This window comes from Pseudophryne corroboree, chromosome 6, assembly GCF_028390025.1.
Source record: "Pseudophryne corroboree isolate aPseCor3 chromosome 6, aPseCor3.hap2, whole genome shotgun sequence".
Classification (NCBI taxonomy): domain Eukaryota; kingdom Metazoa; phylum Chordata; class Amphibia; order Anura; family Myobatrachidae; genus Pseudophryne; species Pseudophryne corroboree.
The window spans coordinates 562,874,119-562,896,943 of record NC_086449.1 but is presented as its reverse complement, the minus strand read 5'-3'; the positions used below and the strand labels follow the sequence as shown (position 1 = coordinate 562,896,943).

Genomic DNA, 22,825 nt, shown 5'->3' with positions numbered 1-22,825 from the left:
GCGAGAACGGGACATCGCCGACTTAACTTTAGCTGAATTGAATAGCGTCGGGAGCTAATTCCCGGCGCTATTCTTTAGTTGCCGAATAGAACTGACCTGATTGTCGATTTAGATCATTTTATAAAAAAAAAATATATAAAAAATAAGATTTTACTTACCGATAAATCTATTTCTCGGAGTCCGTAGTGGATGCTGGGGTTCCTGAAAGGACCATGGGGAATAGCGGCTCCGCAGGAGACAGGGCACAAAAAGTAAAGCTTTTCCAGATCAGGTGGTGTGCACTGGCTCCTCCCCCTATGACCCTCCTCCAGACTCCAGTTAGGTACTGTGCCCGGACGAGCGTACACAATAAGGGAGGATTTTGAATCCCGGGTAAGACTCATACCAGCCACACCAATCACACCGTACAACTTGTGATCTAAACCCAGTTAACAGTATGATAACAGCGGAGCCTCTGAAAGATGGCTTCCTTCAACAATAACCCGAATTAGTTAACAATAACTATGTACAATTATTGCAGATAATCCGCACTTGGGATGGGCGCCCAGCATCCACTACGGACTCCGAGAAATAGATTTATCGGTAAGTAAAATCTTATTTTCTCTATCGTCCTAGTGGATGCTGGGGTTCCTGAAAGGACCATGGGGATTATACCAAAGCTCCCAAACGGGCGGGAGAGTGCGGATGACTCTGCAGCACCGAATGAGAGAACTCCAGGTCCTCCTTAGCCAGAGTATCAAATTTGTAAAATTTTACAAACGTGTTCTCCCCTGACCACGTAGCTGCTCGGCAAAGTTGTAATGCCGAGACCCCTCGGGCAGCCGCCCAAGATGAGCCCACCTTCCTTGTGGAGTGGGCCTTTACTGATTTAGGCTGTGGCAGGCCTGCCACAGAATGTGCAAGTTGGATTGTGCTACAGATCCAACGAGCAATCGTCTGCTTAGACGCAGGAGCACCCATCTTGTTGGGTGCATACAATATAAACAACGAGTCAGATTTTCTGACTCCAGCTGTCCTTGCAATATATATTTTTAATGCTCTGACAACGTCCAGTAACTTGGAGTCCTCCAAGTCACTTGTAGCCGCAGGCACTACAATAGGCTGGTTCAGATGAAATGCTGACACCACCTTAGGGAGAAAATGCGGACGAGTCCGCAGTTCTGCCCTGTCCGAATGGAAAATCAGATATGGGCTTTTGTAAGATAAAGCTGCCAGTTCTGACACTCTCCTGGCCGAAGCCAGGGCTAGAAGCATGGTCACTTTCCATGTGAGATATTTCAAATCCACCTTCTTTAGTGGTTCAAACCAATGAGATTTTAGAAAGTCCAAAACCACATTGAGATCCCACGGTGCCACTGGAGGCACCACAGGAGGCTGTATATGTAGCACTCCCTTAACAAAGGTCTGGACTTCAGGGACTGAAGCCAATTCTTTTTGAAAGAAAATCGACAGGGCCGAAATTTGAACCTTAATAGATCCCAATTTGAGACCCATAGACAATCCTGATTGCAGGAAATGTAGGAATCGACCCAGTTGAAATTCCTCCGTCGGAGCACTCCGATCTTCGCACCACGCAACATATTTTCGCCAAATTCGGTGATAATGTTGCACGGTTACTTCCTTCCTTGCTTTAATCAAAGTAGGAATGACTTCTTCCGGCATGCCTTTTTCCTTTAGGATCCGGCGTTCAACCGCCATGCCGTCAAACGCAGCCGCGGTAAGTCTTGAAACAGACAGGGACCCTGCTGAAGCAAGTCCCTCCTTAGAGGTAGAGGCCACGGATCTTCCGTGATCATCTCTTGAAGTTCCGGGTACCAAGTCCTTCTTGGCCAATCCGGAACCACTAGTATCGTCCTTACGCCTCTTTGCCGTATAATTCTCAATACTTTTGGTATGAGAGGCAGAGGAGGAAACACATACACCGACTGGTACACCCAAGGCGTTACCAGCGCGTCCACAGCTATTGCCTGCGGATCTCTTGACCTGGCGCAATACCTGTCCAGTTTTTTGTTGAGGCGAGACGCCATCATGTCCACCATTGGTCTTTCCCAACGGGTTACCAGCAAGTGGAAGACTTCTGGATGAAGTCCCCACTCTCCCGGGTGAAGATCGTGTCTGCTGAGGAAGTCTGCTTCCCAGTTGTCCACTCCCGGGATGAACACTGCTGACAGTGCTATCACATGATTCTCTGCCCAGCGAAGAATCCTTGCAGCTTCTGCCATTGCACTCCTGCTTCTTGTGCCGCCCTGTCTGTTCACATGGGCGACTGCCGTGATGTTGTCCGACTGGATCAACACCGGTTTTCCCTGAAGCAGAGGTTCTGCCTGGCTTAGAGCATTGTATATTGCTCTTAGTTCCAGAATGTTTATGTGAAGAGACGTTTCCAGGCTCGTCCATACTCCCTGGAAGTTTCTTCCTTGTGTGACTGCTCCCCAGCCTCTCAGGCTGGCGTCCGTGGTCACCAGGATCCAATCCTGTATGCCGAATCTGCGGCCCTCCAATAGATGAGCACTCTGCAACCACCACAGAAGAGACACCCTTGTCCTTGGAGACAGGGTTATCCGCAGGTGCATCTGAAGATGCGACCCTGACCATTTGTCCAACAGATCCCTTTGGAAAATTCTTGCGTGGAATCTGCCGAATGGAATTGCTTCGTAAGAAGCCACCATTTTTCCCAGGACTCTTGTGCATTGATGTACAGACACCTTTCCTGGTTTTAGGAGGTTCCTGACAAGCTCGGATAACTCCTTGGCTTTTTCCTCCGGGAGAAAAACCTTTTTCTGAACCGTGTCCAGAATCATCCCTAGGAACAGCAGACGAGTTGTCGGCATTAACTGGGATTTTGGAATATTCAGAATCCACCCGTGCTGTTTTAGCACTTCTTGCGACAGTGCTAATCCCATCTCTAGCTGTTCTCTGGACCTTGCCCTTATTAGGAGATCGTCCAAGTATGGGATAATTAATATGCCTTTTCTTCGAAGAAGAATCATCATCTCGGCCATTACCTTTGTAAAGACCCGAGGTGCCGTGGACAATCCGAACGGCAGCGTCTGAAACTGATAGTGACAGTTTTGTACAACGAACCTGAGGTACCCCTGGTGTGAGGGGTAAATTGGAACGTGGAGATACGCATCCTTGATGTCCAAGGATACCATAAGTCCCCCTCTTCCAGGTTCGCTATCACTGCTCTGAGTGACTCCATCTTGAACTTGAACTTCTTTATGTACAGGTTCAAGGACTTCAGATTTAGAATAGGCCTTACCGAGCCATCCGGCTTCGGTACCACAAAAAGAGTGGAATAATACCCCTTCCCTTGTTGTAGAAGAGGTACCTTGACTATCACCTGCTGAGAGTACAGCTTGTGAATGGCTTCCAAAACCGTCTCCCTTTCGGAGGGGGACGTTGGTAAAGCAGACTTCAGGAAACGGCGAGGTGGATCTGTCTCTAATTCCAACCTGTACCCCTGAGATATTATCTGCAGGATCCAGGGATCTACCTGCGAGTGAGCCCACTGCGCGCTGTAATTTTTGAGACGACCACCCACCGTCCCCGAGTCCGCTTGAGAAGCCCCAGCGTCATGCTGAGGCTTTTGTAGAAGCCGGGGAAGGCTTCTGTTCCTGGGAAGGAGCTGCCTGTTGCTGTCTCTTCCCTCGACCTCTGCCTCGTGGCAGATATGAATAGCCCTTTGCTCTCTTATTTTTAAAGGAACGAAAGGGCTGCGGTTGAAAAGTCGGTGCCTTTTTCTGTTGGGGAGTGACTTGAGGTAGAAAGGTGGATTTCCCGGCTGTAGCCGTGGCCACCAAATCTGATAGACCGACTCCAAATAACTCCTCCCCTTTATACGGCAAAACTTCCATATGTCGTTTTGAATCCGCATCGCCTGTCCACTGTCGCGTCCATAAAGCTCTTCTGGCCGAAATGGACATAGCACTTACCCGTGATGCCAGTGTGCAGATATCCCTCTGTGCATCACGCATATAAAGAAATGCATCCTTTATTTGTTCTAACGACAGTAAAATATTGTCCCTGTCCAGGGTATCAATATTTTCAATCAGGGACTCTGACCAAACTACCCCAGCACTGCACATCCAGGCAGTCGCTATAGCTGGTCGTAGTATAACACCTGCATGTGTGTATATACTTTCTGATGGATCTTTAAGTGCGGCCGTCTCAGGAGAGGGTAACGCCACTTGTTTAGATAAGCGTGTTAGCGCCTTGTCCACCCTAGGAGGTGTTTCCCAGCGCTCCCTAACCTCTGGCGGGAAAGGGTATAATGCCAATAATTTCTTTGAAATTATCAGCTTTTTATCAGGGGCAACCCACGCTTCATTACACACGTCATTTAATTCTTCTGATTCAGGAAAAACTATAGGTAGTTTTTTCACACCCCACATAATACCCTGTTTAGTGGTACCTGTAGTATCAGCTAAATGTAACGCCTCCTTCATTGCCAAAATCATATAACGTGTGGCCCTACTGGAAAATACGGTTGATTCGTCACCGTCACCACTGGAGTCAGTGCCTGTGTCTGGGTCTGTGTCGACCGACTGAGGCAAAGGGCGTTTCACAGCCCTTGACGGTGTTTGAGTCGCCTGGACAGGCACTAATTGATTGTCCGGCCGTCTCATGTCGTCAAACGACTGCTTTAGCGTGTTGACACTATCCCGTAGTTCCATAAATAAAGGCATCCATTCTGGTGTCGACTCCCTAGGGGGTGACATCCTCATATTTGGCAATTGCTCCGCCTCCACACCAATATCGTCCTCATACATGTCGACACACACGTACCGACACACAGCAGACACACAGGGAATGCTCCTAACGAAGACAGGACCCACTAGCCCTTTGGGGAGACAGAGGGAGAGTTTGCCAGCACACACCAAAAGCGCTATATATAACAGGGATAGCCTTATAATAAGTGCTCCCTTATAGCTGCTTTATATATATCAAAATATCGCCATAAATTTGCCCCCCCTCTCTGTTTTACCCTGTTTCTGTAGTGCAGTGCAGGGGAGAGACCTGGGAGCCGTCCTGACCAGCGGAGCTGTGAGAGGAAATGGCGCCGTGTGCTGAGGAGATAGGCCCCGCCCCTTTTCCGGCGGGCTCGTCTCCCGCTATTTAGTGAATCCAGGCAGGGGTTAAATATCTCCATATAGCCTCTGGGGGCTATATGTGAGGTATTTTTAGCCTTTATATAGGTTACATTTGCCTCCCAGGGCACCCCCCCCCCAGCGCCCTGCACCCTCAGTGACTGCGTGTGAAGTGTGCGGAGAGGAAAATGGCGCACAGCTGCAGTGCTGTGCGCTACCTTTAGAAGACTGCAGGAGTCTTCAGCCGCCGATTCTGGACCTCTTCTGACTTCAGCATCTGCAAGGGGGCCGGCGGCGCGGCTCCGGTGACCATCCAGGCTGTACCTGTGATCGTCCCTCTGGAGCTGATGTCCAGTAGCCAAGAAGCCAATCCATCCTGCACGCAGGTGAGTTCACTTCTTCTCCCCTCAGTCCCTCGTTGCAGTGATCCTGTTGCCAGCAGGACTCACTGTAAAATAAAAAACCTAAGCTAAACTTTTTCTAAGCAGCTCTTTAGGAGAGCCACCTAGATTGCACCCTTCTCGGCCGGGCACAAAAATCTAACTGGAGTCTGGAGGAGGGTCATAGGGGGAGGAGCCAGTGCACACCACCTGATCTGGAAAAGCTTTACTTTTTGTGCCCTGTCTCCTGCGGAGCCGCTATTCCCCATGGTCCTTTCAGGAACCCCAGCATCCACTAGGACGATAGAGAAATTACCTTTAATAAACACACTCTTTAGAATGAAAAGAGAGTTGGGCATTATCTGCAAAAAGCTAACGTGCATATTAATGGAAAGGAGTCATTTATCCATATTGTATTTACTACTATGTATAACAGGATAGTTGTAAGCTTTCTAGTACTACATATATAACTAGGTTTAAGACTTAATATTATATAAAAGTAATTAAAATCAACAAATTAAGTTTATTCACTCACTGCAGTTGAGAGCCTAGATGCTAATGTCATTTCTAGGTTTCCTTTAAGGCCTAGAAGTGCAGGAACCAGGATGAACACTTCTGTAAGATTCTTAAATACTTCCCAATGCTGTTGGAGAAAAAATAAAAACATGATGATGCAATCACCTATTTTCTGATAATAATTATTAAATGTTATTAATCATATTTGACAGTTTGATTTACAGAAACAAAAATATCAATTAAATAGGATACCCTATGATTTGAATGTTGACAAACAGGTAAATATAAATATATTTACATAATAAAGGCTAGAGCAATCCATGGAGCAGGTTCAAGACACCAACAGTTTTCGAATGGATTGCTGGATCTCACAGTTTGCAATTCTAATCCCAGTTTCCATTTTGTACAGACTTCCAACTCCATTTACCTTATCCACCCATATTTTCAAACCAAAATCATACAGGAAATATCAAGAAGTATGTGCAAAACTATTCAAAAATACATGGTCGAGTCGCATTATTATGACACATATTATTATGACAGAACGTATACCATGAAGTGCGTGGTGGTTTGGTGGGTATATTAGGTGTGCGATAGGCCGTCTGCACACATATCACTTGTTGCTGTCATGGGTAAAAGGGGCAATTTATCAGTTGCAAAAAAGGGATGATTAAGGACTTTCGGGCCAAGGGTGGCAGCATTTCTGACACAGTGCAGTTTGTGAACTGTTCGCATGCTGCTGTGGTGAAGGTGTATCGTGACTGGACAAATGGCAGCATTGCAAATAACCAACGTGGAAACTGCAGAGCACCACATGCCATTGATGTGAAAGGTGAACGTCAGCTACAAAGGTGCGTGAGGGCCGACCAACATGCTACAGTGGAGCAGCTCACCATCAAAATGTACCTGTGGCAGTCTACCAGCACCTTACCGAGTCACTCCCGGCCCGTCTAGCTGCTGTCCACGCTGCACATGGTAGTTACTCTATTAGCTGGTGGTTATAATAATGTGATCGACCTTGTATAAGTTCTACTAAATTATATTTACTTGTAACTTAGATGTAAAAAAATAGGATTTTGATAACCTACCAGTAAATCCTTTTCTCCTAGTCCGTAGAGGATGCTGGGGACGACATCAAGACCATGGGGTATAGACGGGATCCGCAGGAGACATGGGCACTCTAAAGACTTTTCATTGGGTGTGAACTGGCTCCTCCCTCTATGCCCCTTCTCCAGACCTCAGTTGTAGGAACTGTGCCCAGGGAGACTGACATTTCGAGGAAAGGAATTACTTAACTAGTGGTGAGATATCTACCAACTCACACCCTCAACCATGCCGCACACATGGCATTCAACATAACACACGCCAACAGACATGAACTAATTGCAGCAACATGCTGAAACCAAGATAACACTACTTGTGTAACTGTAATAACGAAACTGCAGGTAAAGTACGCACTGGGACGGGCGCCCAGCATCCTCTACGGACTAGGAGAAAAGGATTTACCGGTAGGTTATCAAAATCCTATTTTCTCATACGTCCTAGAGGATGCTGGGGACGACATCAAGACCATGGCGTCTATACCAAAGCTCCAGTATGGGCGGGAGAGTGCGGATGACCCTGCAGCACCGCTTGACCAAACTTTAGGTCCTCAACGGCCAAGGTGTCAAACTTGTAGAACTTAGCAAATGTATTTGACCCTGACCAAGTAGCTGCTCTGCAAAGTTGTAATGCCGAGACCCCCCGGGCAGCCGCCTAGGAGGAGCCCACCTTCCTAGTGGAGTGGGCCTTTACCGACGTCAGTAACGGCAATCCAGCCGTAGTATGAGCTTGCTGAATCGTATTTCTAATCCAACGTGCAATAGTCTGCTTGGAAGCAGGACAGCCAATCTTGTTGTGATCATACAGGACAAACAGAGCCTGTTTTCCGTATACGAGCTGTTCTAGCAACATAGATTTTCAACGCTCTAACCACATCTAGAGACTTTGAATCAGTGAATGTGTCAGTAACTACTGGCACCACAATAGGTTGGTTTATGTGAAAAGCAGAAACCACCTTAGGAAGAAAATGTTGTCGAGTTCGCAACTCTGCCCTATCTTCATGGAAAATCAGGTAAGGGCTCTTGTGAGACAAGGCCCCCAATTCAGACACCCGCCTTGCGGATGCTAATGCCAAAAGTGAGAAACTTCAACTCTATCTTTTGTAGAGGCTCAAACCAATCCGATTGAAGGAACTGCAATACCACGTTAAGGTCCCATGGTGCCACTGGAGGCACGAATGGAGGCTGGATGTGCAGAACCCATTTCACGAAGGTCTGAACCTCTGGAAGAGAGGCCAGTTGCTTTTGGAAGAACACTGACAAGGCCGAAATCTGGACCTTGACTGATCCCAATCGTAGGCCCGCCTCCACACCGTCGTTGTAAATGGCTCTTAGCTCCAGAACGTTTATGTGAAGGCAGGCTTCCTGTTGTGACCAACGTCCCTGGAAGTTTTCTCCCTGAGACTGCTCCCCAGCCTCGGAGACTTGCATCCGTGGTTACTAAGACCCAGTCCTGAATCCCGAACCTGCGTCCCTCTAGCAGGTGAGAGCTGTGCAACCACCACATGAGCGAAATCCTGGTTTTTGACGACAGGATTATCTTTCTGTGCATATGTAGGAGTGACCCCGACCACTTGTCCAACAGGTCCCACTGGAATATTCTGACATGGAACCTGCCAAACTGTATGACCTCGTAGGCCGCCACCATCTTCCCCAACAACCGAATGCACTGATGGATCGACACACTTGATGGTTTCAATATCTGTTTTACCATTTTCTGGATTTCCAGAGCCTTTTCCAGTGGAAGAAATACTCTCTGAACTTCTGTGTCCAGAATCATCCCGAGGAAAGACAACCTTGTCGTCGGTTCCAACTGTGACTTTGGGTAATTTATGATCCACCCGTGTTGTTGGAGTATTGACAGGGAGAGGGATATGTTTTGTAATAACTGCTCCCTGGATCTCGCCTTTATCAGGAGGTCGTCCAGATAAGGGATTATATTGACTCCTTTCTGACGAAGGAGGACCATCATCTCCGCCATCACCTTGGTGAATACCCTCGGCGCCGTGGAGAGACCGAAAGGTAACGTCTGAAATTGGTAATGGCAATCCTGAATCACGAATCTCAGATAAGCCTGGTGAGGAGGATAAATGCATCCTTTATGTCCACCGACACCAAGTAGTCCCCCTCCTCCAGACTGGCAATCACCGCTCGAAGTGATTCCATCTTGAACTTGAACCTTTTCAGGAAGAAATTCAGATCTTTTAGATTTAAGATCGGTCTGACCGAGCCATCCGGCTTCAGAACAACAAAGAGGCTTGAATAAAAACCCCGCCCATGTTGTCACAAAGGTACCAGGACTATGACCTGGTCTTGACATAATTTTTGGATTGCCGCTGTTACTGCTTCTCTCTCTGGCGGAGAAGCTGGCAAGGTCGATTTGAAAAATCTCTAGTTTGTATCCCTGGGATACTATTTGCAACACCCAGGGGTCCAGGCCAGATATAATCCAATCCTGGCTGAAGAGTTTGAGACGTGCCCCAACCCGAGCGGCCTCCCGCAAGGGAGTTCCAGCGTCATGCTGGGAATTTGTCAGAATTAGGGGTAGACTTTTGCTCTTGGGAACCTGGAGCCGGTGTGGACTTCTTTCCCCTTCCCCTACCTGCAAAGAAGGGGGAACCTCTCGTCTTCTTGTATTTATTGGGCCGAAAGGACTGCATTTGCGGGTGATAGGTCTTTTTTTGCCGGTGCAGGTGCAGAGGGCAAAAATGTTGACTTACCTGCGGTAGCCGCCGAGACTAAAGCATCCAGGCCATCGCCAAATAAGGCCTCACCTTTATATGGGAGAGCCTCCATGTTTCTTTTGGAATCTGCATCCGCGTTCCACTGGCGAATCCATAAGGGCCGCCTAGCCGATACTGCCATGGTAGCGGCTTGTGACCTCAAGAGTCCAATATCCTTCATTGCTTCCAGCATGTAGGCGGCAGCGTCCTTGATATTCCCTAACTTAAGGAGTATCTCATCTTTATCAATCGTGTCAATTTCTGATGACACGCTTTCTGACCATTTTTCAATAGCGCGACTCACCCATGCGCAGGCAATAGTGGGCCTGAGCAGTGTACCATTGGTAACATAAATGGATTTCAATGTCGTTTCCATTTTGCGGTCTGCCGGCTCTTTAAGAGAAGCCGTGCCAGGAGCAGGGAGAATTACCTTCTTTGTCAACCTGGAAAGTGCACTGTCTAACACAGGGGGTGACTCCCATTTTTTCATGTCTTCAATCGGGAAAGGATAAGCTATGTGAATCCTTTTGGGAATACGAAATTTTTTATCAGGATTCACCCACATCCTTTCAAACAGAGCATTTAGTTTGTTTGAAGGAGGGAACGTGACTTTGGATTTCTTTTCCTTACATAAATAAGCTTTCTCCTGAGGTACAGGAGTGCTTTCTGTAACCTCCAACACGTCCCTTATAGCCACAATCATATATTGTATACTTTTTGCCAATTTATGATCTATCTCTCTGGATTCACTATCGTCGACACAAGAATCAGAATCCGTGTCGGTATCAGTGTTTACAACATTTGCAAATGGTCTCTTATGTGACCCAGAGGGGCCGCCCGCATAAGGAATAACAGCATCCTGAAAAATCACATCTTCCACAGATTTTCTCCAGCATGCAGCCTTATGGGCCCTACACACTGGCCGACCCGCCGCCGAGCTGCCCGACGGCGGATGCGGCCGACGAGCGACCCGGCGGCGGGGGGGCAGTGACGGGGGGAGTGAAGTTTCTTCACTCCCCCCGTCACGCGGCTCCATTGAAGTGCAGGCAAATATGGACGGGATCGTCCATATTGGCCTGCATGCACAGCCGACGGGGGACCAGCGATGAACGAGCGCGGGGCCGCGCATCGTTCATCGCTGGAGCCTCCACACTGAAAGATATGAACGAGTTCTCGTTCATTTATGAACGAGATCGTTCATATCTTTCAAAAAATCGGCATGTGTGTAGGGCCTATTAGATTCAGACTTATCCAATCTACGGTCAATCAGATGCATACTGTCACGTAGCTCTTTCACCCATGCAGGCTCTTGGTGTGCCGGTAGCGCCACCACATTACAACTCTGTGTCCCTAAAATGGCTTCCTCCGGGGAGGAACTCCCTGCCTCAGACATGCCTCACACTTGTACAGCACTCACAGACACACTGGTACTTATTTGGGGACAGACCCACAGTAAAATCTGTCACAGGGACACAGTATAGGAGCAGCCAGCTCACAACCCCAGCGCCTGTATTTAATGTCTGTGAACACAGAATGCCCACTGACATGCAGCGCTCTTTACACAGTAAAACACATTTGTAAAGCACCCAAATCGCTTTGTGCCCCCCTTATTTACACCCTGAATACTTGTAGTCAGAAGTGGAGGAGGACCAGCTATATCTCTGCAGCCTGAGGAGAGAGAGAGAGAAAATGGTGCTGAGCAGTGTGCTGGCTGCCTGAGGAAGAAGCTCCGCCCTTTTTACCTCAGAGACTGTTTGTAATATTTATACTGGCGGGGGTAGGGCTGTGCCTGGGCATCTTATGCCCCCTATTAGCCAGTTTATACAGGTATTTTGCTGCCAAGGGCGCCAGTTCACACCCAATGAAAAGTCTTTAGAGTGCCCATGTCTCCTGCGGATCCCGTCTATACCCCATGGTCTTGATGTCGTCCCCAGCATCCTCTAGGACGTATGAGAAATTTCATTTGACACACTTTGCAAAAGCACGCTGTTGCATTTCTATTTAATATATATTTTTCTTTTCTTAATGCACTCCTTTCCCTGACCATCTTGTGCACGTGCTGGAGCTTGAAGTGGAGTCGGCGCCATTGCAATTGGACAAATGCACTCCAGACACTAGTTCTGCTGCAGCTTCTTACGTGTCCACATGTGCTCATGGAAGGAATAAAACACCTCAGTGATCCACTTGGGCTCGAATCATGAACTACTCACCACTGCACTACTGGATGTGGTACAATGGCCCTCATTCCGAGTTGATCGCTCGCTTGCTGCTTTTAGCAGCAGTGCAAACACTAAGCCGCCACCCTCTCGGAGTATATCTTAGCTTAGCAGAAGTGCGAACGAAAGGTTAGCAGAACAGTGCTGAAATTTTTCAAGCAGTTTCAGAGTAGCTCTAGACCTACTCCTACCTTGCGATCACTTCAGTCTGTTTAGTTCCTGCTTTGACGTAACAAACACGACCTGCGTTCGGCCAGCCACTCCCCCGTTTCCCCAGGCACGCCTGCGTTTTTACCTGACACGCCTGTGTTTTTTAGCACACTCCCGGAAAACGGTCAGTTACCTCCCAGAGACACCCCATTTCTGTCAATCACTCACTGATCAACAGAGCGACGGAAAAGAGTCGCTCGACCTTGTGTGAAACTGTATAGTTTTTTGTGAAAGTACATCGCGCGTGCGCACTGCAGCCCGTATGCATGCGCAGAAATGCCGATTTTTAGCCTGATCGCTGCGCTGCGAACGGCAGCTAGCGATCAACTCGGAATTACCCCCATATGTCCACATTCTGAACATCAACACCAAAATAGCAACATGTTCTGAATGTCAACAACCAGAGTGTAAACATGGACATTGTCGACATACATAAATGATGACATGGTCAAATTGTTGACATTATACATGTCGACACTCATTGTCTACATACCATTTTTTTTATTTTTAAGCCTAACCCTAAATATAAAATACTAAACAGTTATTTATTTTATTATTTATTAACAGTTTCTTATATAGCGCAGCATATTCCGCTGCACTTTACAATTAGAACAACAGTAATAGAACAAAACTGGGCAAAAACAGACAGAGGTAGGAAGGCCCTGATCGCTTACAATGTATAGGGAAATAGGCATTGATACACAAGGATATATGCTACCTATTGCATAATGGTCCACCAGATTGCAAAGGTTCTTAATGGGTTGTATGATATGATCACCCAGCAATGTTGGGTCAGGAGGGTGTGAGAGTAAAGAAAGACAAAATATGTGAGGTTATGTATACTGTACAGAGAGGATGTAATTGGATAGGGAAGCATTGAAGGTTATGTGGGTGGGTCTGGAATTTGATAGGCTTATCTGAAGAGGTGAGTTTTCAGGGGACGTTTAAAGGTTTGGAAACTAGAGGTGAGTCTTATTGTGTGTGGGAGGGCAAACAATCATCATTCTGACTGTTGACATGTAAAATGACTGATCGGCAGTAAGACGAAGTGATACATCGTTACACCATAACGCAACAATACCATGTCACCCACAGCATTGCCCCATCTGATGTGCAGCACATCAGATAGACAATGCAACCACCCAATTAATTGTTTGATTTGAGAGTATACAATGGGCAAATTTGCAGAGGACTGCTATCAGATAGTTTCCTGCCCCGTGTAAATGCATGCGTACACCATGCGAAAACTTTGCCAGACAGCGGACAGCTGCAAATCCGTTTGCAACTCACTCACCATCGAATGATTTTTCCAGTCTGTGTGTAGCCCAGGACTTACTCCTACAGTGCGATAGAATCAGGCTGTTCGGGCCAGAGCGGACGTCACACACCCTCCCAGAAAACGCTTGGGAACGCCTGCGTTTTTCCTGACACTCCCAGAGAATGGCCAGTTAACACCCCAAACGTCCGCTTCCTGTCAATCACCTTGCGTACGCCTAGCGATAGAAATTTTTAAACCATTTGCTGTTTGAGTGCGCGCCTGCGCATTGTGTTGCATACGAATGCGCAGTCATTCGATAATCGCCTGTTGTTCGATTTCGCACAACAGGGATCAGGTCTGAATTAGGCCCAATATACGTTGTTTTGCAAGCTTATATAGCCTGTTAGTATTACATGAGGTCCTCAGAAATATCCTATGATTAATGCATGGCATGTGTGCACATACCTGTGTGGTGAGGACTAGAATTTGGTAGTGAAGACTCCAGTAAATGTTTTATTTTTATTAAAGGGCAGGGTCACCCAAACCCACAACTGATTTCCTGCAAATAGTTTACACTCTAGGGGGTATATTTACTAAAGTGCAGGTTTTTATAAGGGCAGATGTTGCCCATAGCAACCAATCAGATTCTAGCTATCATAGGCGCCGATTCCGTGGGTGCTCCCGCGCACGAGCACCCACAGACAATGAGGAGCACCCACGGAACCAGCTGCTGCCCCAGTACAGTTACTCTAGCCGCAGCAGCCCCCGCAGTGTGTGAATTGAGATGCGCTGGGGGGCTGCGCTGGGGGCTGCGGCAGCGCTTCCATACATTGCAATGTAAAAAACCCTACCAAAAATGGCCACCGCCGAGGCGGAGACAGACGCTAGAAGTCACATTTGACCTCTAGCGCCTGTCTTCCTGGCGGCAGGCATTTTAAGGTTTTTTTTCACACTGTAATGTACGGAAGCGCTTCCGCAGCCCCCAGCGCGTCTCAATCCACTGCGGGGGCGGCGGGGGACTAGAAGTATACATACTGAAGCCCACACACACCCTCCCATACTTTACTGGAACATCGGCCAGGAGACCCCTGGTAACGTAGAGGAGACCCCTGGCAACGCGCTTGAAACCCCTGGAAACACGCAGGAAGCCCCGGGGCGAACATGGAACCCAGAGAATGAAACCCCTGACAACGTGCATGAAACCTTTGGCAACGAGCATGAGACCCCTGACAACAGGCAGGTAATTTAAAAGTATTTAGGAGCCTTACTGTGTGACATCATTTGTAAGGGGCATTATTGTGGCATACGATGTGTGGCATATTGCGTAATGGGCATTACGGTGTGGCATATTGTGTACTAGACATTACGATGTGTGGCATATTGCGTAATGGGCATTACGGTGTGTTGCATAATATATAATGGCCATTACGGTGTATGCAAAATGTAGAATGGGCATTATGGTGTGTTGCATAATGTGTAATGGGCATTATGGTGTATTGTGTAATGGGCATTAGTCACTGCAACGGCCGCCCGTTAATTCCTGCTGCCGCCTCCCGCCGAGCACCCACCAGCAAAAACATAAATCGGCACCTCTGCTAGCTATTATCTTCTAGAAGATGCTACATAAATGATAAGTATAATCTGATTGGTTCCGATGGGCAACACTCCACTTTTAAAAACCAGCACTTTAGTAAATATACCCAATTATCCCCTTCACTGTATTGTTAATCCTAGAGGTGCACATACTTTTACTGAAAGAAATATAATGTGGGATCTTTTTAATAAATAAACAGATAAGAAACGTATGCATTTTTGAAGGTTATTTGATGTGACGGGTTCCCTTAATCTATTTTTATGCCCGATATATAGATCTGAATTTATGCAGATATTCTAAAAATATTTTTAAGGGTTCACAAACTTTCTGGCACCACTTTGTGATTAGAGGCTTTACTTCTTAAGCTTCAAAATTACTTGCCATGAAAAATTATATAGCATGAGGAGTTTTACAGTATTATTGACACAGCTTAATAACAGCAAAGGAAAACTGTCTGTGTACTAGGTTTGCTGTCTAGTTGCTTAAGGCAGTGTTTTATTATATTATTATCATCCTTTATTTATATGGCGCCACAAGGGATCCGCAGCTCCCATTACACAGGGGGTCATTCCCAGTTGATCGCACACTGCCGACTTTCGCTGCGATCAGGTCTCTACTGCGCATGCGTATGCACCGCAATGTGCACGCGCGTCGTACGGATACAATGCGGACCGTTACTGAGCTATGGATTTAATGAAGAATCCATTTGCACAGCCGATCGCAAGAAGATTGACAGGAAGAGGGCGTTTATGGGTGTCAACTGACCGTTTTCTGGGAGTGGTAGGGAAAATACAGGCGTGTGCGGGCGTTTGGAGGGCGGGTGTATGACGTCAATTCCAGCACCAATAAAGACTGAAGTGATCGCAAGGGCTGAGTAAGTTCAGACCTACTCTGAAACTGCACAAAATGTTTTTGCAGAGCTCGGCTGCTCAGGCGTTCGCACACTTGCAAAGCTAGCGAGCGATCAACTCGGAATGAGGGCCACAGTACATGATCAAATGAGCAAACAAGAAAACAGCACTTACAGTACAAGACAATATAGGACAGATATAGAAAACCCCGGGTTAGGTGCTATCAAAGGGAGTATGGAGTATAAGATAGCGTCAGTAAGAAAAGGAAATGCACATGAGGAAAGAAGTCCCTGCTCTTGCTAGCTTACAATCTAAAAGATTTAGATTTAGTTTTATTGTTGCAGAGCAAGTAGACAAACTTAAAAGGGAATTCATGTTAGTAACCTGGGCGTCTAATCTTTAGCCATTTAAAATGAGTGTTATAATTTAATGCTTAAAAAAGTGCGCAAGATGTATGCTGTAACTTGTAGCATCCAATCAGCAGTCAGTTATTATCAAATAAGTGCAAGCTAACAATATAAATGTCTTTATTTGTTGCTATTGCACTTTATAAGTAAAGAAGATGTTTTGTATATCACAATTATGTATAATAGTTAATGGTGAATGGATTCTCCAATTTACACAATATTATGACATACATTTATGAGACAGGAAAACCTGAGGCAGTCTCTTCCATACCCAGAACATGCCACCACAGCCCCTCATTACATAGTATCTCCCACAACTGAAGTGCATGACATAGGCAGATAGCTCTGACATCTGTTGTAGTATAACTTGATTTGAAGATGCAGCATATCACGATTTAAGAGACTGTGAACTTGATAGTACAGTAGGTGCCAGAGAGATGGGTCACGCTATCTCCAAAATCAACAAGAAAGTGTGATTTACACATGCAATTTTAAAGGGTGTACTGCGAGTACAAAACATCAGGGAAGACACCCAGCGTGAAACACTGCTGTGGCAAGCACAACACACAGGTTGGTCATGGACAGCGTCTGGCACGCATTACAACATCTGGAATCTTTGTGGCACTGACCAAGATGAAAGCAAAATTTTATGTAAGGGACCACAAGTAACATCAGTGTTTGAACAGTGCAACATTCCTTTCTATGGGGTACAGGAGCTGACAGCCCACTTGCGTCTCATTGCTAACCCCGCAGCACAAGGCTTTGACCATGGCCTGGGCTCGTAAACACAAGGACACAAGAAGATTGGAAACATGTAGGCTGGCTGTGCTATGGTGTGGGGTGTTTTCAGCTGGCATGTATTGGAACCCATGATACATCTACAGACATCAGTGACTGGTAGATATAACCGGTCAGACATCGCCTATGTTGGTGGATACTTACCTGGGTAATTTGAAGTGCTTATTGTGTGTCCACATAAGATTGTGGTGAAATTGGTTACAGACGCCATTGCTGCTTTTTACATTTGGAGATTGGTGATTTAAGATCCACATCATAGTGGTGACTGTTACAGAAGGAATGGCACACAGTGGCAGATTTATTAAGCACGGTGAAGTGATAAAGTGGAAGGTGATAAAGGACCAGCCAATCAGATCCTAACTTCCATGTCACAGGCTGGGTTTAAAAAATGACAGTTAGGAGCTGACTGACTGGTCCTTTCTCTCCTTCCACTGCATCACTTCACCGAGCTTAATAAATCTGCCCCACAGTTACTACACACCCAGCGGCTTTGAGAGACACCAGACGGCTATTGTGCCCGGGGAAGAGACCGCATTGCTAGTGGTGTGTGGATACTTGATATCAGGTATCTTCCTGCCCCTTGTCTGCCCATAAAAAAGTAGCATTTAAGTGTATTGAGCAGCTTATATATCAACTGCTGAAATAAAAGCATACTATGGGACTTGTAGTTCCACAGGGATGATATCTCCATTGATACAGTACTCTTATATTGGTACTTTGGCCATAAACAAGCAGCACTTTACTGGATTGCCTGGCTCATTTACTAGACCTGCACTACCTGCTGAAGTAGAAGCATACTCTGGGGCTTGTAGTTCCACGGGGAGGATTTCTCCATTGCCATTTTTATATATGTGTTGTAGACTTGTACATGACTCCTTTTATAGGCACTTGACTTATTTATACACAGTGTGTTTCACTAATAAGGGCTAACAACTACTTGATGTGTAATATTTTCAGTTGTTCTTATTCACCTGATATATAAATTTTATATATATATATATATATATATATATATAGTCTTATTGAAAAAGAGGGCACTCACCAATAGTTTCTTAAAAGAAGGTCAGAAGGTCATTTATTGATACATTCGTTTGGTCGACGTTTCGATCACATACCAGTGATCTTTGTCAGGACAACAAAAGCGGTGTTGTATGGTGACAGAGCACCAGAAGCAGAATGCCAGACATGTTCAACATATATGGGTATTTATACCATCATCAATTTGAGTATCACGCCCATCCTACATATGTCACTTCCTGTTGTATAGTGTATTATAAATCAGGAGCTAAAACCTAGTATATGTACCATGCAACTGTTGTAAACAAAGAGTGTGCACCACCTCCCTATAGGCACCCTGGGGATATGATTTTTATTTCAAATGGTGCTTGTTATCTTAGAAACGCATCAATAACATAATACAAAAAACCAGGAAGTGATTCGTGCGTTCCAGCAGTTGCTGGAACGCACGCGAAAACCGGAAGTGACTTCCGCAAACCGGAAGTGAGGTTTAAAGAGCCGAGAAACCTAATATATGTATGGTGCAACTGATATAGGGAAAGAGTGTGTACCACCTCTCTCTAGGCACCCTAGGGATATAATTTATATTTTAAACGATGCTAGTTATCTTGAAAACGCACCAGAAACATAATACAAAAACCAGGAAGAGATTCGTGCGTTCCAGCAGTTGCTGGAACGCACGCATAAACCGGAAGTTACTTCCGCAAACCGGAAGTGAGGTAAAAAGGGCCGTAAAACGAAAATAACGAGTCTATATGCGTTCCAATGAGATTTGGAACGCATAACAAAACTGTAATTCGGAACCTAAAAATTCCTTGGAGTTGAGCACCACCGTGTTGTCCTCTGGAGATTCAGTATAGTGCGGATGCTCGTATACTCTATATTGTGGCAACGTGTATAGCATACCTTTTGCCTTCATCCAGCACCTGTGGACTTATTATATTTGATTTTTCCGTTAGACTCACAAGAAATACATATTTTTATGCATGTGTTGATTGTTACAGTGCGACAGGTTGCAAACTATACCAGTTTTGTTCTGTTGTTTTTAAATCATATGCCTATTTTAAAGGTCTTACCCAGCCATCATTGCTTCATTTCTAACCATTCCATGTGATCTGGTTTAGGTCTATGCTCTATTGTCTATTTAAGAAAACGTCTTTGTAAGCATTATATTGTCTGCTTAGTATGTCACTTGGAGCAAGTAATATACTTGATGAGGCTACGCTAAATCTAGCACAAAATAATTTTGTCTCACTCACTGATGATGACGCTGAAAAAGTTTTATTTGATCACCGTGATTTTCAGAAACTACCAGACGATACACCCATTGATTTATACCATAAATTGTTAAAATTGAGGAAGCGGGAGATAGATCTCACTCTCCATGGTCAATTTTTATCTGACTATTACAGAAATAAAAAAATCCCCCGTGGCTTTAGGGTCAGCAACACTCCCACCATTGGACGTAACAATCTGTCATTTTGCACACGATGGTGTGGAGTGTTGAACAAATGCTCACTTGATTTGATTTTACTTGTGATTGAGGAAGTAGGTACTGAATTGGGTAAAGTTAGATTAGAACTCACTGAGTTTAATTCATTACATCTGAGTGCACTTACACGTGAAAAAACCGAGAATTGGATTGAGAAACTTAAGGAACAGGTGACTACATACCAACGTGACCTTATTGCTTTCAAGAGGAAGAAATTAGACACTGTAAACGCTGACTACTTGAATCATCAAGTATATAGGTGGTTGAAAGGTGACACTAGAAATTCCACACGTAGATTTCAGTACAATCCCAGATATAGACCACAGAGACAACTCGATAGCTCTTCACAATCTAACTCCGATAGTGAATTTACTGACTCTAGACCGCCTAGGGGTGATTTTTTAGGACGGGGTACCCGCAAAAACATTACCCCCCCAGAGAGACGTCCCCCAAACACCCGACAAGGAGGGGCGGGAGGAAACACAAAAAAAGTAAAAGGGACAAAGACCTAACTACTGTCTTTAATCTGTCCACTGTACCACTTTCCTCCACTGAAATGGAAGTCCTGTCTTTAGGACTATCCTTTGTCCCGACAGTCAGACACGACGCTTTCCAATGGTCTGTTGATCATTTCAAATTTGGAAGGAAACTCAGACTTAGAGAATTTTTTTCTAGTCAACTCTGTGAGAACCCCAGGGAGCATACTTTTTCTAAACCCAGCAACTTTGACCCGATTTCTCACAATTCGAGTATTAAATCATTCCTTAGACTCACTGAACATGACATGAAACAGCAGAGGGGTGGTCATCTTTATGATAACCTCAACAAACAACAGAGGCTTGCATTACAGACACTTAAAAACAATGACCAAATTGTGATTCGCCCAGCTGATAAGGGCGGGGCGATAGTGGTACAGGATTGGGCCAAATACAATAGGGAGATAATGCAACAGTTGTCGGACACTCAGACCTATTGCAAAATCACACAGAATCCCATGCCAGGGATAAAAAAACTTGTTGACTCCACCATAGCAATGGGTCTTCAGAACAACTGGATTGATACACAGATTGCTATATATCTCACTGTTGAACACCCGGTGTGCCCAATCCTGTACACACTGCCAAAAATCCACAAATCCCTTGACACCCCCCCCGGACGCCCGATCATATCAGCAAACGATTCATTACTGCAACCGATTGCCCGCTTTGTGGATAGTTTTCTACAACCACTTGTGAGCAGTATGTGGAGTTATATCAGGGACACGGGTGATTTTCTTGATAAAATCCAGAAAATCGGTGATATCAATGATGACATATTTTTGGCATCAATGGATGTCAACTCACTGTATACAGTGATCCCTCACTCTACTGGTCTTGAAGCATTGAGGGTGGCGCTGAGTAGTGGTACTCATGGTGGTCCCCCCACTGAATTTTTGCTAACACTGGCAGAACTTGTGCTAAGTAAAAATCACTTCTGCTATGGCGCTGATTTCTATCTCCAGTGCAATGGGACCGCCATGGGTTCCAACTTAGCGCCAGCCTATGCTAATTTATTTATGCACCAGTATGAGAACACCCATATTGTCCCCAAATTTGGTGATAAGTTGGCGTACTACGGTCGCTATATTGACGACATATTTGTCCTATGGAGAGGCACTGTGTCTGAGTTCCATGGAATGGTTCAGTATCTGAATGCAATTGATGGCCCTATTCGGTTTACCCATGAAATACACCATGACTGTATCAATTTTCTTGATGTCACTATCTTTCGGAAAGATACACACCTAGGATCTACACTATTCCGCAAACAAACTGATAGAAATACACTGTTGTTTGCAACAAGCCACCACCCAGATAGCCTAAAAGAGAGTATGCCTATCTCCCAATTCTTACGTGTGTTACGTAACAACTCTTCAATGGACATTGCTGACCAACAGCTTTCCGAAATGTCTGAGAGATTTCTTGCGAGGGGGTACTCACCGAAGGTGGTCGCCAGATGCCTCAGGAAGGCCAAGGTCAAATTCAAGAATATTGGTCAGAAATCTACATCAAGACTTGAGCCTGGTCGACTCATCTTTACCTCTACATTTGACACAAAGTCTAAAAATGCAGAAAAAAACGATCAGGAAACACTGGCCTATTGTTGCATCAGATGCCAAACTGGTGGGTCTGAGCCAAAGACCACCGATGCACTCCTATCGCAGGGGGCCTAATTTGCGACAATTGTTGATGCGTCCGACTCTACAACCACGTATCACAAACCAAACATGGCTTGCGAGGAGAAAATTGGGCTGTTTCCGTTGTCCAGACTGCACAACATGTAGATCTATGATGAGTGGATCCTCCTTTGTTCACCCACAAAATGGAAAACGAATTTCAATCAAACACAAGTTGTCGTGTACATCTGACTTTGTGATATACATTATCATCTGCCCCTGTGGGCTATATTATGTGGGACTCACTACACGGTGTTTCCGCGAACGCATGGCGAACCACCGTTACTCCATTAGACAGACATTGGAGACCAATAAGACGGATAAACCAGTAGCTAAACACTGGTTACAACACAAACATTCAGTCTCAAGTCTAAAATGTATGTTAATTGACCATATCCCACCAACGATTCGAGGTGGCGATAGGGAATTGAAATTGAAGCAACGTGAATCACGGTGGATCTTTGAATTGGAGACACTTATTCCATTGGGTCTGAATGAAACAAACCCATATGGTATTTTCCTAGGATAGTTTACAGTCATGGTGTATTTCCCTCTTATCTTTAGGCATATTTGTATATATGTGTTTGTAACCGGTGTGTATATTGTGGCTCTCTTGACGCCAGCCAGTACAATGGCGGCCTCACTGAAGCCCTATGTACCCCGAGGCTTACATAATAGTATATATGATTTTTAAGTTTTGAATTTTTTCGTTTTATTTTATTATTTTTATTATTAAAAGTTACGTTTTATTGTTTAATTTGTAAGAAATTGTACACCACCATCTATTTGAGATTCAAGGCCAACCTACTGAATAACATCTGTTCCTGTTACTTTTGGATGTTATTATTTTCATTACTATATGCATGATTCCGGGTTTCAGGATTAGTGCCATCCCTGATTGATATGTATGTTATTGCGTTTTGTTATGCGTTCCAAATCTCATTGGAACGCATATAGA

At 45.3% G+C, this 22,825-nt stretch overlaps 1 protein-coding gene across 5 annotated transcripts in view; it reads right to left on the bottom strand.

Moving 5' to 3' along the window:
- Positions 1 to 22,825, bottom strand: part of SLC41A2 (solute carrier family 41 member 2) — a 264,977-nt gene that overhangs the window by 143,252 nt on the left and 98,900 nt on the right. For 4 of the 5 annotated variants that reach the window (XM_063927763.1, XM_063927765.1, XM_063927762.1 and 1 more), the window contains exon 3: positions 6,006 to 6,113. The exons of the other annotated variant lie outside the window; for it this stretch is intronic. In XM_063927763.1, coding sequence (XP_063783833.1) covers positions 6,006 to 6,113 — 108 coding nt within the window. The remainder of the gene's footprint in view (positions 1 to 6,005; positions 6,114 to 22,825) is intronic. 5 annotated transcript variants of the gene reach the window in all.